This window comes from Colletes latitarsis, chromosome 1, assembly GCF_051014445.1.
Source record: "Colletes latitarsis isolate SP2378_abdomen chromosome 1, iyColLati1, whole genome shotgun sequence".
Taxonomy (NCBI): Eukaryota; Metazoa; Arthropoda; class Insecta; order Hymenoptera; family Colletidae; genus Colletes; species Colletes latitarsis.
This window is the reverse complement of record NC_135134.1, coordinates 48856152-48871969: the sequence shown is the minus strand read 5'-3', so window position 1 is coordinate 48871969 and position 15818 is coordinate 48856152. Positions and strand designations below refer to the sequence as shown.

General features: G+C 40.1%; 1 protein-coding gene across 1 annotated transcript; it reads right to left on the bottom strand.

Annotated features, from left to right (window-relative positions):
- Positions 1–42: 42 nt before the first annotated feature.
- LOC143344803 (transmembrane reductase CYB561D2) lies at positions 43–7517 on the bottom strand. The gene is made up of 3 exons (XM_076771245.1): positions 7365–7517; positions 4035–4221; positions 43–2822 (listed from the first exon to the last, which is right to left on the bottom strand). The coding sequence occupies exons 2-3, from the start codon at positions 4194–4196 to the stop codon at positions 2301–2303; spliced, it is 684 nt and encodes a 227-aa protein (XP_076627360.1). The 5' UTR covers positions 4197–4221; positions 7365–7517; the 3' UTR covers positions 43–2300.
- Between the last annotated feature and the right edge of the window lie 8301 nt (positions 7518–15818).

Below are 15818 nucleotides of genomic sequence, written 5' to 3'. Positions count from 1 at the left end.
TATCTTCGTACGTAAGGTTAAACAGGAAGTAAAAGGGCTAAATGAAAAACTGAAATTATATATTGTATCTATATTGATCAAACACGTATATATATATATATATGCAGGCATAGATATGTATATATGTATGTATATAAAACTAAGAAGTATATACATATGTATACACGTTGTTGCACAATGTCAGCGACACCCACCCACGCATAGACACGGCGGGAAAGTTTTACGCGTGACGAGTTCAATTCGAAATGTTTATCGTGCGTTGACAATTTGTGAACCAGTGAGAAAGAGGATGATTAACAAAACAAATAAAACGATATTCGAGAAACGATGAGTATGTGTATATATATATATAAACATTTATATATATATATATACACACGCATATATATATATCGAAAAATAAGAAATTGTATTATTATACATGTACATTACATTGCGGGAAATATATACATTATGTAAATTCTATGTATATGTATATGATGCGTGTGTAATTAATAAAGTGTTGATATATATGGTTGACGATAATCCTCCGCCGGTTTCTTTTTTTCTCCAGTTTTACGATTTTTGGCCTTAACGTTAAAGTTAGCTAGAATTAAATTAATATTACATCCTAGTCTATTCTTTTTTTTTTTTTGGTAAATATTCCTTATAAATACTAGTCGATTAAATCTATAAACGGTTCTCTCCCATCGGCGACTTAACAAGCGTTTTTAGTGCGTTTCGTTGCACCGTTCGAACGGATGTATTTGGATTATGTTAATCTATTAAGGACCAACGTCTCGTTGATGTAAAATCATTTTAAAATTAGTTACGGAAACTTTCTAAAGAATAAAGATAATCCTATTGGTCCTGAATAGGCTAACAGTTCGATGAACACAACGGTTTAATAAAAAGACACGATATAGAGTAGAATCGCGCATAACTATAATCGTCAACTGTTAAATTACGTTTCTTATTATTCACAATATTTTTAGATCTCGATCTTCTTAAGCTACGTTTTTAAATTGGCGAAACGGTGCATAGATTTTCGAAAACTGTGTAACAGGAGGAAGTACTTTTGCTTGAAGAAATGTTCATCGATGATTATGTCTTGAAGCTTTCGAAAAGAGTAAAAAAAAACTATCGTTCAGCTAAAAACGATTACATATTTGGCAGAAAAAAGTATTGTCACGATATCTTCGATAAATTGTTATCTGACAGTACGTGACTCGATAAGTATAGATTACTTAGGCATACGTGTTCTATCGGTATTTTAAAATAGAACTTCTTGAGTCTATCGTAACAATTTAAGTCTCTGATCAAACCTGTATTATTATAATATACTTCGAGTTTCGAAACGAAGCAGTAAATAAATTCCTGAACACAATGACGCTTTCGCACATACGATTTCCAAGTCAGATTTTCGTTGATGATTCAGTGTTTATCGTATATAAAAATAATTTTTACAGAGACCTCGAACACCGCGTTCCACGCGCATTTTGCATTAGCGATCTCAACAACTCGATAACCCTATGGATTCCTTTTCCATCGATGTTTATTTATCGTTCGTTTACGAGTTTTTAATTAAGCATGTTTAGCGTATGCTTCATATAATTCTCATACGTCACAAACGTATAAAACAAGTCTAATAACAAGATAAATAATGTATGTCTTATGACTCATAAATGAAGTTGAGGAAGTACCTTATTCGCAGTTACATTTACGACGGTACTGAGTTACTATTCAATCGTTGCTTGTAAGGCACCTTTTTTTAAATATTATCGATCATCGTTGATAACGTAAAAAAGATATTAACTGCATTTCAAATTATACAGCGTTATCGAACGTTAATCTGGGAAAACTGTACTACATACAATATCTTATTCATCCTGTGGTTTGCAGAATAATCCTATTAGACAATACTTTGAATAATTCACGCATGTTGTGCTGCGATTCACGCAATCCGTTTGACTTAATTAATCTTATCTTCCATATAATTACAAACACTGTTTAAATAATCGAAATCATCCTTTTCATTTCATTTAACTGATCAGAATTGCTAATTCGGTTCAAAAAAATACACAACACGCATTAATTTCCGCATAAATATTCAAAGTACAAAAACTCAAATATAATGGTCGAACCGCGAGAAGAAACTCTTTTTGAGGGACTACTGTCAAACGATTGGACACGTACAATTTATACAAAACTCGAAACGTTTTTCACAAAATCGATTTCGCGATGGAAACGAAATCCACCGATCGCGTTTTCTCGCCAAAGTCTATCAGTATCGCGGTCGCAGAGCGCGCACATTATCGAAGTTACGTGGTGGTGGGTGGTGGGCCGAAAACGACCTTGCTTCTGGAAATCGCGCCCAAAATTGGCTTCAAAAGAATGAAGAAGCCAGCGATGAACAACGACGCGAATACCAGGTCTCTTCCTGTGTGGGTGCCTGGCCACCATCCGGTGTAGGTTCCAGTGATCACGCTCGCCAACAAAAGTATCGTGACAGCTATGCCAGCGAACGCGTGCATGATTTTCAGGAGAACAGGCCTGAACCTCGGATAAAGCCACTTAGGGTTGTTCGTGACGATGCCGAAACCGGCGGTGAGGAACGCCAGGATGATGCTGACCAAGCCTAGTATCGAGTGAGGCGAGGCGAAATGGTATCCATTGTTGTTGACCTTGTTCACCACGATGATGATCAAACCGACCAGCACTAGGGCCAACCCTGCCGTGTGCAGGATCCAGTGCATCGTCACCCTGTTTACTCTGGAGATCTTGTGACCGATGTACGCCTCCCCGGAAACACTGAACACGGCTTCCGTTATCAGGAGACCCACCTAAGGCAAAGAACATTCGATTGGTTCCATTTTCAAAAAGAATTCAGATTCGATTTTGGTCCCTTTACGAATTTAATGATACAGGGCGAAGAATTGCTGTTTTTCACAAGATATTGTGTTTTATGGTATCCTCTGTCATCAGAGGCTCGATCCAAGGCAAAGAATTGACTCAAGTGATAGTATGTGTATTGGGATTTAGATTCTGGTCCTTTGGTTGCTTCATGAATTTTTTAGTTATATTAATTTAGCTATACACAGGCCAATGACAGATTATTCTAGACACAGGTGGTTTTAAGTGAATTGAGATTTAGATTCTCGTCCTTTGATTGCTTCATGAATTTTTTAGTTATATCAATTTAGCTATACTCCAATAACAGATCAAGGTCTAACGTTGAAGAACAGTTGCAGTTTACTAGATATCGTGTCTTTATAATATCCCCCATTTTTGGAGGATCTCAGGTAAAGGTAAGGTCAAGAAAAGCTTCTACGAAATATATACTTGTGAATAATTGTGCATCGATCAAATTTTTGGAAAGAAGGGATAAGCACCGTTTTACATGCGTTGTTGATAAGTCAAGAAATATGTCTACGCTTTGTTTTTCATACCGAATGATGGGGCGCATGTCTCGAGGTAAATTAGTCAGCGTTGTATTACAAGGTTGGGATACTTTCAACTCAAGCATGATTACTGTGAGAAAATTGACCGCAGACACGGAAGACTTGAATGGAACCTCGTGAATCACGTCTGGAGATACTATGTCTTAATTCATGGAAGTATGCAGTTTCATGTAGAGTATGACTTCAATTCTCTTCATTAAATACTCTATTTTTTATATCTCCATCAATTTGGAAACAGTAACATTTTATATAAAATATATAAAAATTATTTGTTTCGACTCAAATTAAATCGCTTTCCATAATTTCTTGATTTCGAATAGAAACATTTGAGTTTACGTAGCTGTAGAGCGTTCCTGAAAGACAGCGCAAGAATTTATTGCATCCACGCGTTACGAAACGTGTTTGCACGAGCAATTGTAAAAATACAGGCGATTTATTGCCTCGTAAATTGTTGTGTCGAATTTTCTGCGCGTCGAAAGACACTGGTCGTCGAAAAACGTGAAATAGGCTCGAACGTGGATCTGGATTCCCGGCGCTTGTACTCTCGTTACAAATTTTATTCGGTAAATTGGCGTTATCTAGTTAACTGCTTACTCCGAGACTCATGCAGATGGGATGCCAGGAGAAGAAGCTGTAGCGTCCAAACGCCAGTGTCAGGATGTAGATAACTGGCGCCAGTAGAAGAACGTGAGTCAGGGTTGAAAACGCCAATGTTATGGCGCTCGGTGGTCCTTTGCCTGTTGGTGGGTCAGACATCTTCCAGTCGATTCTACTTACGATACTGGAACGAGAAATAATTCCTATTTTAACACTTCTCACTCGCTTAATTAGAAAATTCTTTCCCTCAGATATTAATCAAAACAATCGTTTGATTCTTTACCTACGTTTCTGTAATATGCCTCGATAAAGAGGCGATCGTTCTGCTTACATCAACGCGACTTGAACCAAAACATTTATGCTACCGGCGCTCATAATACTTAGAAATAATAATCATGCGAGGAATTAATAATATTAAAACAGGAGAAATAAATCAGACTGTTTTAAATAAATAATAAATATACTCGAGCAGGCATTCATATCTTAAATGGTAAAAATCATTGTTTTGCTTGACCTGCTTGTGAATTTTATAAAAAGGTAAATTCTCTTTTAAAGTAAAACTGTTGGCGTTTAAATTCTTTCTTTTCGTGGCCTTATCGGTGATCATTATTCCGCGCGAAGAAAGCTTTGCATAACCGTTTCCTTTTGCTCTCGCAACGTGCGTGTCGGCTCGAATTTAGAAATTTCATTTCAAAGTGTAGGAGCGAATTTCTGGAAGGAAACACGATGCAAGGAGGCGTGGAGGCTCCCATTCTTCGATTAACAAGAGAGTCGCAGCGAATTCTTTTGACGCAACTGCTCCTACGGTCGTTTAAATGCGCGACGTGTGATTCATTGCTAATTACGCGGCACGATTCCCCGTTTCTTTCAGCATCCACTTGGACGAGCTTCTAGAACGTCGTCTTTTACAATTGCACAAGCTCGAACTTAATAAATGGGGCTGCTGATTAAGTAGACGCTCGTCGCGATCGAAGAGTCCGTTATTGTCGCGAATTCGCTGACGTTTCATTCGAACTATTTCAACGATCGAGCATTGCAAGAAGCGTCTCCAAAGCTGTTTCGAGCCGATTTTCTTGGAGTTTATTCTGATAAATTATTGCCCTTACGTTTATGTAAAACAGAGTTGATAAATGTCGGGTCACGGAAGAAATTTCCATATTGTTCCGAATCAATAGCGATTACGGCATAATAAAATTACCGCTGTGACGTTCGTCTGAGAATAATTCTACGAAATCAGATCGAGAAAGAAATTTCTATATTAAACCGTATATCGATTTTACGCATTTAATTTCATTACTTTCTTTCGCCAATGAACTAGTATAATATATTCTAGATTAATATCTTTGTACTTTGAAATTTATGTTCTTATTAAAGAACATTTTTTTTTAAATCGAGACTATTTTACTTCGAGCCGGACGCTCGCGAAGACACGTACAATCATTTGCCTTGTAAATACTAACATTCAAAGTTCCATCATGAAATTAAAGTAATTTTTCCTCGTTCGTCTTGCCGATAACGCAACCTACCAGCATCCGATCGCTATCTTTAGAACTTCGAGTAAACATCTGCGACGATCGCTTTGAAAAGAAAAACGCTGCTTTTAACAACAATCTGACAATGCGAAATTCTAAGCCTGGAATCATGGAAAAAACGTCCTTGTCGTTGGTGCAATAACGGAGGAAACAAATGCTTCTTCTTAACTGCAATAAATGCAGCTTCGATTAAAAATTTTCAGGAAGCGATTATTAGGAAAAAATCGAATATAATTTATTACTCGACACACGATCGATAGACGCTTATTGTGTCCGATCGTGTGATGATTACATTATCGCCAGTACGTGCATAGATAGTAATTATTTTTATGCTGCAATTAATTTCCCGATATTATCGTTTATTGTTTTATAAGCTCGTTTGCATTATCCGGTGCACGGGTTTATCGCGTTTCTCTAAAAAAAAGCCTCTCTATCCGTCTCAAAGGCTGTAATGCCAGTAATTCTTGCAAACAACTGGAGGTTCAAGTGTTAACAACTGTAAATTTTAACGACTCTTTCCTTAAATTGAATAAACGAACGACCGACCGCGGGAAGGTTTCGGATGACCGACACTGGCGAGGATGATCATTGGAAAGCAGAATGCAACTTCCTCGTTTTCCCACGTCCTATTTAAGCTTAAAAATTTGCTGTACACGCAAACGAGAAATTAAACATTCTATGACCCCTGCTATCGATGTCCATCGAGAAATATTCAGAGCTAGATTAATATAATATCTCGTAGAATCGACAGTGACAAATCCAATATTTAATTTTTTTCGAAACCTTTGATACAGTTATGTAACGTAGTTTAATTGTTCCGTTGGGACCAGCGATGAAATTTAACACAAATATTTAGTAACGGATATTGAAAAATATTCCTATCTATAGAATAGACGTCCACGGTGCATTTGATATTTGCGTGACAACTTTTATACAGAATTTAATTATTCCACCGTGGCGGAAAAAAATCTGCTCGTAACAGAGAGGCGCATCGGAAACGGTTAAAATTAAAAAATTCCTGACGTCACAACCGGAAAAGAGCAACGAATTTAATATTCGTTGGTAGTTTCAACGATTCAAAATCAAAGCAATTCGTAAGGTTGTAAATTGATTTAGCCTTCGATCCCGTTGTAAAGATTGAAACCTCAAATAATTCGCAAGACTGCGGACGAAATTTGCCGTGATTAAATTGGAGAGAATTGGGAGGCGGTTAGCCAGAGTCGACGCGAGCGAATACTCGATTCGTTATTCCGGCAATTACAACCGCAGCGTGATTACATTTATTACGGTGTAATCACGCCCACCGCGACGATCCGATTCGTGACCCAATGCGGCATACTTTCAGATACGCTCCGCTTTCACAGTTCCGAGCGAAATACGCCCGTCACAGCGAAATCTCGTGTTGTGTTTCTGCATCGAAAACTAAAACGCGTGCTGGATGTTCGCGGTACAGAGACACAACTATCCCCAAAACAATTTTATAAAAACAATCGAACCCACAAAGAGTGAAAAATACAGCTCATAACTGGTCACGATAAATATTAAATATTCAAATAGAACATAGACAAAATGATTTTGTGAATAATGGGGGATTTGAACTTCAGATTTCGCGCGCTACGCACTCGTCCAACGCAGTTTCTTCTCAAGAACTCAAAATTGGACGTTCGCGTCTCATATTTTAATCAAATACGAGAAAAGTCTCCAGCGAAAGAACTTGTATCTCTGTCAAATATCGAGGATCAAGAAAAGACAGTGGACTAACTGGTTGGTAGGGGAAACCCGTCTCGGGACTCACCTTGGACGCTATAGAATCGCGTGATCGAACGTTGTAGCGGTAAAGGCGCCGCGTCGATTTTCCAAAAACGGAACTGCGTTATTTTTTATTTTTATTTCGCGCGCGCGAGAGAAAGAGCACGGAACGACGTCCGTTGCTCGACTGAAGTACGCGGTGAAGTGTGCTCGTAACGATCTATCGCTGCGTTGCCGATACTCCTTACAAACGAGGAGGAAAATCGTCGAGTACACGCGGCCTTGGCGCGCCTAATCGCCGCGATCTCCTACGGTCCGTATAAAATGGACGCTGCTCGCGTGCATGGAACTAGAGTCGGTCGAGCGCTCGACGCATTCGTGTACTTAATATTCAAATCGACGAGCAACCGGGATCACAAATTAAACACTCTCTATCCAGAACTATTTTCCGTGAAAAAAAAAATACGATTACTGATGGAGAGAATAAAATGATCAAGTCTCAAGTTCAAAGTTCCCCTTTAAATCGTCAAAAATTAATGCGGAAACGACCAATGGATCTTCCATCTCCGTTGCTGTCGTCATCGATTAAGACGAATTAACGCCATCGCGTCGTAATTATGTTTCCAAGGCGTCTAACGTTAAAGTTTGGACGCCAGTTTATCTTCCGAAGTACGGCTGCGCTTCATAATTGAGAACGTAGCATGATTGACAAGGCGTAGGCCTGCTGAGTCAATATTATTTTTGGCACGGATTCGAGACTCCAGACTTTTTCTCGATCGATTCGATCAGAAAAAATTTGCAACTATCCACGTAATTCTCTGCTCTAACGTTCTCTAAATAAATATCGAGGATCCATAAGTAGAATCGGACAGTAGGTAATATTTGCGTGTGGCAGGCCTCGCGAAGACTGAAGTGTCTGACCTAGTACGATACGTATTTCCTGCCAGGACAGCTTTACAAGCTGCTATCGACGCTTCTTCCGGTACTTCGATGTCTGTTTGAGATAATAAATAGTCGAACTGCTTTTAGGTAACGTTGTAAACAATCCGAGCAACCCAGTTTACAATAAATAATAAATATTTCGAGCTATTCGCAGCGGTTCGAGTGTTTGATTACTTTGTTCGGCTCGAGTATTCGCGCCATGGCGATGCTCGAAGCTTTCTCTAACAATAAGTACTCGAACAGATCTAGTTCGAGACCAGTAGTAAATCAGAGGCCCCATTGTTCGCCACGTCGTGATCCAATATCGCGTGTCGGTGGCTCCTAACAAAGCTCGACGCCGGTTCTTTTCAAGCTTTCTTGTAGGATACTTTCTTCCTTCGTTCCTTCGTTTCGGTCGTTCGGTTCTAATTCGTTCCATACGGGAAGAAATCGTTGCAACGAAGTATCGTCGTGATTATTTCCAACTCGTGCACGGAAACGATGAAACGGACACTAGAGCTCGACGAAATCATGCACGTTTCTTTTATATTTTATCACGCGTTATCAGATGGAACACGAGTTTCTAATTCTATTCTGTTTAATAAAATAGTCAACTATATGGTAGATTCGGATAATCGAATAACTCCATTTATTGAAATATTGAAATCGAAGAGTTAATACGAAGCTTTGAAATTTGAATTTCCGTTCGATTTTTAATTACATCGTTAATTTTGCATTCGATTGTTTTATGATTTGTTTTCAATGATAAGGCGCTTTGTTGTCGTTTCATCAACATTGTGATATACAAAGCGCAGACTTCTTTCATGGAATCTGTCTTATTAATGATAAATGATAATCAAAATACGTGCACGATAAAAGATCTTGACTTATAGAGAGATAACGCGAAATGAAAATATTACGTGCATTTATCTGTCGTTGTTGCTAGATACTCTCGTTCGTATAATCGAATCGTTAATCGGTACACCAATAATGGAATATTCTGTTAATCGACATTCGGATAATCGATTCTCCGATAATCGAGTATCTTTACTGTATTATTGTTTCTGGTAGTAGGTTGCATACAAAAGATTTACAAGTTGTTTTCTTTGCAATGTAACCCAGATTCATTGGATAAGGAGGCTACAAAATGAGACAATTTTTATAACAGGCTTCTCAATATTTGTAATATTAATATAAAAAAAATAATCTTCTCCTTAGACACGAGTGCCAAAACTACATGAAATCAGTATCGCGTGATAGAAATCTATAATCCTATTTGATAACATCGAGTGTCAACAAATGTTTTAGTCATGACACGCGCCAACGATCTAGATAAAACACTCAACGTATAATAAATAAACAATGTGACAATGCGAAATAGATTAAAGTGAAACACTCTGTACAGAGCACTAGAAGAGTCATCGAGGCTCGCACAATATCAACCGTTATTTGCAATTTAGTTGCGCTAATTGTACTAGCTATCTTCAAAGATATTTTCTTCTAGAATTTTTGAAAGTAGAACAGCACTTCGGATTCTTTCGAACAGATATCCACGTTTCACCACGAGAAATGTAAAATTAACGAAGACGAACGAAAACTCAAAGATTTCCATGGTTTCTATTTATTTAAGTTGACGGACACCGATTTATCGATACAAAGAAACGAATAATAAGATTCGTGTTTACTCTGTTTTCCCGTCCCGCAGGATACGTGCATTTTCACTCGTCTGCCGCGTACCGGTTATGCAAATTGATATTATGCAATTGCAGCGACAGATTTATCAACATTCCGTCACGACCGGGGGAAGAACGCGTCCGATAACGATAAACTTCATTTTCCTTTATTATGATTTTACTTCCAAGAAACTTCTCGGATACACAGGATGGGCCACACACTAATAAACTCCCTTTGAATCTTACCAAATGCGAAAAATATGAGTCGAAAACGTCAATAGTTTCGCGATAAAGACGAGAACGAGCGAGAAGACTTTTCTGGCGTTAAGCCTTATCGTCGCGAAAACTTGTCCAATCTTCTAGTCTCCCGTTTCAGCACCTTTGGGACACCCTATAAACAGCGGAGCCGTTTCGAGGTAGTCGATTTAAGCTATGCATTACCGCTACGTCGAGCTTTATGACGGCACTTCTGTGTCAGCGACTGCTGATTACAAGACCACGTGGCCGTCGGCGGAGCTCGTGTATTTCGCCTCTCCACCCACGTAATGAAGGTCTTTTTTCGGTGGGCCCAGCGATATTCGGACGATATTCGGAACGAGCAAGATGAAAACGGAGGCCTTGGCGTTCAACGGTTTTACACGGAAGCGCGACTTCCTCGGGCAATTCCTAAAGACGTCTGATTTCCCACCGGATACGATGCTCGCTGCTTTGCGTATCCGCTCGTTTACCATTGTTCCCGGACGAGATTTTTGCAATTTGAACGCCGCTGAAAAATGGTCTATTTTCGTTCGCGACGATAAAAACTGTCCGCGCCGTGTTCGGATCGATTTAACCGCGGTTCACATCCGTGTAAAACTGAATAAAATTTACGTAAACACACGGCTGTTTTTCAATCACAGGCTTTTGTGTATTCTGACAACATCATTGACCATCGTTTATTCAAGGCGTCGACGTACAGTGACGCAGGGGATTGCGTCGCTTCGCGATTTAATAAAATCTTTTATTTCACAAAATATTTGTAACTCATTCGATAGCTTAAGAGCCTATATACAGCCAATAATAATTTAAAGTTAGGTTTTGCAAAAATTCAAACAGTCTATCTGATTGACTAAGTTGCGTCGAGTAGTAAGATTAGCAATAGATAAGTAGGATTATGTAGAGATTACCACCACAAATTGATCACTTCTTGAATTGTTTTTTCAACGATAAGTTCAAGTTACACGTTATAATAAAGGAAGCTAAATAAAAATTATTAAAACATATCAGTATGTTTACTTTATTAAATTATTTCGATATTATCTCAATTTCATTGACTTCGAAGGAGTTTAAGAAGAATCAAAGATCGATCGTTTTAATAATTCCACCGGAGTTATTCACCGATCGAAGATGAATTATCTCTGCGAAACAATGCCATTAGTCAGAGGCTTGCACGATGGACAATGTTTTTTCATTGATCGATGCGTTAGTTGTAATTCTAACGAGCGATCCCTGGCACACTCCATTTGCTGCGACGGAAGTATGCATGGACAGTTCATACGTATGCACGTGAGCGCATAAATCGGCCTCGACGTTCGTCGGAATGTACTCCGATTGCTTATTCGAGGCGTGGATGCCAACTATACCCTGATTATGCAAATATTCGGCGTTAATAACGTTAACAATGCCGGCAACTTCATGCATGCGTGAATCCCCGTGGCTCGATTAAATCTCGGTGCCTCTAATTCAACGAGAACGATATTCAACTATTTTCGTGCACATCGTATTTCGATACGTACACCAGAGATGCAAGTGAGCTCGTAGAGTTTAGGAGAGTCGACAAAGGCAAACTGACACATGTCCTCTTTCTCGATTCTCCGAAACTGCCCAAAGTAATTTCGGACCGTTTCGTGGGAGTCGAAAGAAGAAGGCTTACATTTGCCTTCTTGCTCTTAACAACTGAAATCCGACCTCCCGTCTATGGCATACGATTCGGAATCTCGACTGCCCAGGTATTTTTACTTGCCTTTCCTATTACTCCTATTATTTCTAATTACTCCTGGTTTCTATTTGCCTCTGATGATCTCTGATGACCAGTGCTGACAAAAGTACAGAACTCCCGACAACTTTTGACACCATACAGCGACTGTTACTGACTGCTCCTGATTACTGCTTGCCTCTGCTGGACTCTGCTGACCATCGCTTATATTTCTGACAACTTATAACGATTACTACTGACTTCTGCTAACCTCTGTTGGTCTTTGCTGATCTCTGTCAGCGTGTGCTTGTCTCTGCTGAACTTTCCTGGCCTCTGCCGAACGCTACTGACCACTGCAGGTATTTCTGATAATGTATAACGATTAATACTTACTCCTGCATGCCTCTACAAGTCTCTGCTTGCCTTTGCAGGCTTCTGCTTGCCTGTGCATGCCTTTGCTGGCCTCTGCTGAACACTGCTGACCACTCCTGATGCTTCTGACATCGTATAACAATTACTACATGCTACTGTTCGCCCCTGCTGATCTCTGCTTGCCACTGCATGCCTCTGCTCGTCTCTGCTGACCGCTGCTGACCACCTCTGATGCTTCCGACAACATATAACGCTTACTACTTGCTACTATTCACCCCTGGTGATCTCTGCTTCCCACTGCTGGACTCTGCTGACCACCGCTTATATTTCTGGCAACGTACAACGATTACTACGACTCCTGCCTTCCTCTGTTAACCTCTGCCAGCGTCCCCTGGCCTAAGCTGGCCTCTGCTGACCGCTGCCGACTACTGCTGACCACCCTTTATATTTCTGGCAACGTACAACGATTACTACTGGCTACTGCCACCCTCTGCTGACCTCTGCCAACATCTCCCGACGTCAGCTGACCATCGCTGACCACTGCTGACCGTAGCTGACAAATTGTGACACGATGCAATATAATATAATATGTTTATATGTATTAAAACTTTGTATAATGTAAATCTATGACAATAAATGATATAATTTCAAAGAATTCTATGTGTTCTCATCACTTTTACCTTTCTTTTCCTCTCCCCATTATTCCCTTAGTTATAAGAAACCGTTTCTCTACTTAAAACTGGAACTCCAAAGTGCCCGGAGCGTTTTCTGAAATGCCGGTGACCTTGACCCACTTTCGAAACTGGGTCAAGGCCAAATCCTGATTCCCAAAGCGCCCGGAATTTTTCTAAGATTCGATGGCCTTGACCTACTTTCGAAATTGGGTCAAGGCCATCCGGATTTCCAAGATGGCCCGAAGATTTCTAAAAATTTTGAATGGCCTTGACCTACTTTCGAAATTGGGTCAAGGCCAAATCCGGATTTCCAAAGTGCCCGAAATTTTTCTGAGATTCGATGGCCTTGACCTACTTTCGAAATTGGGTCAAGGCCAAATCCGGATTTACAAAGTGCCCGGAATTTTTCTAAGATTCGAATGGCCTTGACTCATTTTCGAAACTGGGCCAAGGTCAAGGTCAAATTCGGATTTCCAAAGTTCCCGGAACATTTCTAAAATGCTGGTGAACTTGCGAAGAAGATGGTACGCATCTTATAGGTAAGAGAATGATTTGGAGAGGAAAATGACAGTAAAAAATGATGAGAACACATTGAATACTTTGAAATTATATCATTTATTGTCATAGATTTACATTATAGAAAAGTTTAATACATATAAACATATTATATTATATTACATCATGTCACAAGTTGTCAGCAACGGTCAGCAGTGGTCAGCGATGGTCAGCTGACGTCGGGAGATGTTGGCAGAGGTCAGCTTAGGTCGGGAGATGCTGGCAGAGGTCAGCAGAGACTGGCAGTAGCCAGTAGTAATCGTTGTACGTTGTCAGAAATATAAGCGGTGGTCAGCAGTGGTCCGCAGCGGTCAGCAGAGGCAAGCAGAGTCCAGCAGGGGCAAGCAGTAACAAGTAGTAATCGTTATACGTTGTCGGAAGCATCAGGGGTGGTCAGCTGTGGTCAGCAGAGGCTAGCAGTGGCAAGCAGTGGCAAGCAGAGTCCAGCAGGGGCAGGCAGTAGCAAGTTGTAATCGTTATACGTTGTCAGAAGTATCAGGAGTAGTCAGTAGCGCTCAGCAGAGTCCAGCGGAGGCAGGCAGAAGTCAGTAGTAATCGTTATACGTTGTCAGAAATATAAGCGGTGGTCAACAGGGTCCAGCAGAGGCTGGGAGGGGCTAACAGTAGCCAGTCGTAATCGTTATACGTTGTCAGAAGTAACAGGAGTGGTCAGCAACGGTCAGCAGAGGCTGGGAGATACTAACAGTAGCCAGTCGTCATCGTTATACGTTGTCAGAAATTCCAGGAGTGGTCAGCAGTGGTCAGCAGAGGCCAGTGGAGACCTGTTGATGAAAGGTCGGATATTAGTTGTTCAAGAGCCTTTCTCTCTCGACTCCCACGAGGCGGTCCGAACTTACTTTGGGCAACTTTGGAGAATTGAAAAAGAGGGCATGTGTCATTTTGCTTTTGTCGGGTTTCCGAAACTCCACGAGCTCACGTACGCGTGATCTGACATAGTGTGAGATGGTAATTGGGCTCTAGAGCCCTAGAGAATCGGGGCGAAAAAATACATTAGGTGATAGGTCTACTCGTATACCTCGTCTGTGGTATAACGACCACTACTGGCTACTCTTTGTCTTTACTGGCCTCTGCTGAGAAAAATTTCTACCGAAATTATTTGGGGCAGAGCGTATTTAATTTTTTGTCACGCGTCAATTAAGAATTTATACAACGTCACGAACATGACACACATGCAACTCGTTGGGACGTCTTATTGTAGCTTATCTTTATAGTTTGAAAGGTAAGCGTCAAGAATTTCGATCAAATCGTGTACTAATTCGCCGCAACTGTTTTTAGAACGGGTCGATGAAAATGCATAATTAAAGAACGAACAATTCTTATTACTTGTATCAATTATAGATGTACAAAATCGTATCTAGGGTATGACCGATATGACTCCGGCTATAAGTGCCCTTAGGTCAAAGGCGCAATTAAATATCGTTATTCATATGCTTCATCGATGTTCTTCGATGACGTTTTATTTTTACTTATAAATTAGAAAAGATTTTCCGAAAGCAATTGCATCACAGATACGTTACGCAATGAAGTTTCGTTGACCTTTCATCGACACTTTTTATCCGCGATATCTTATTTTCCGCGTATAACATGCTGCGTCAGCAGAAAATATGGATTATTAACGAATCTATTTCTGGGTATCGCGATATATCAAAAAAAGTGATCGCAGTTCCCTAATTCGACTCTGATACTAAAAAATAACTTCGTTCGTCGTAAACGAGGCGAAAGAACAATCTGAGTCAGAAGTCGATTCACGAGTGGATCGTTTATCTTTTTTCTCTTACATATTTTTCCAGTGACGTGGTTTTATTTGCCAGTTACATTGTTCCTTAATTGGTTGTAAGTACTGCGCTAACCGTGGATCGTCATGCTACGCTCTCAGAGATGCGTAATAGTCCAATTGGTTCAAAAATGATACGCGAGCCATAAAGTATATCATTTTGCGGAAACTACAATTACTTTAATACCTAAATCGATGACTATCGAGTACTCACAATGCGTAGAAATCGATATTTTCTTAAAAACAAGCTTTACAATTTCCAATCGTAATACTCGATAATTTCTCAATAATCTCTTCGAATAATTTTCGATAGAAATGAAAAATTCGCGTGAAAAATTGGCAGAATATACGATAACGTCGCTTCGACCATTCGCGACAGCTACTATCTCGCCAGCACGTGGCCTAACTGACAGCTGGTTTGTGTTGACCGCGAGTCGTCATGACGACTGGAACGATCGCCACGCGACAAGGGCAAACACACGGTCGGCGTTTCGTGGAAACTCCATAATGCGTCTGTGATCGTTTACGGATCCGTTCGCGGCACGTAAAGGTAAAT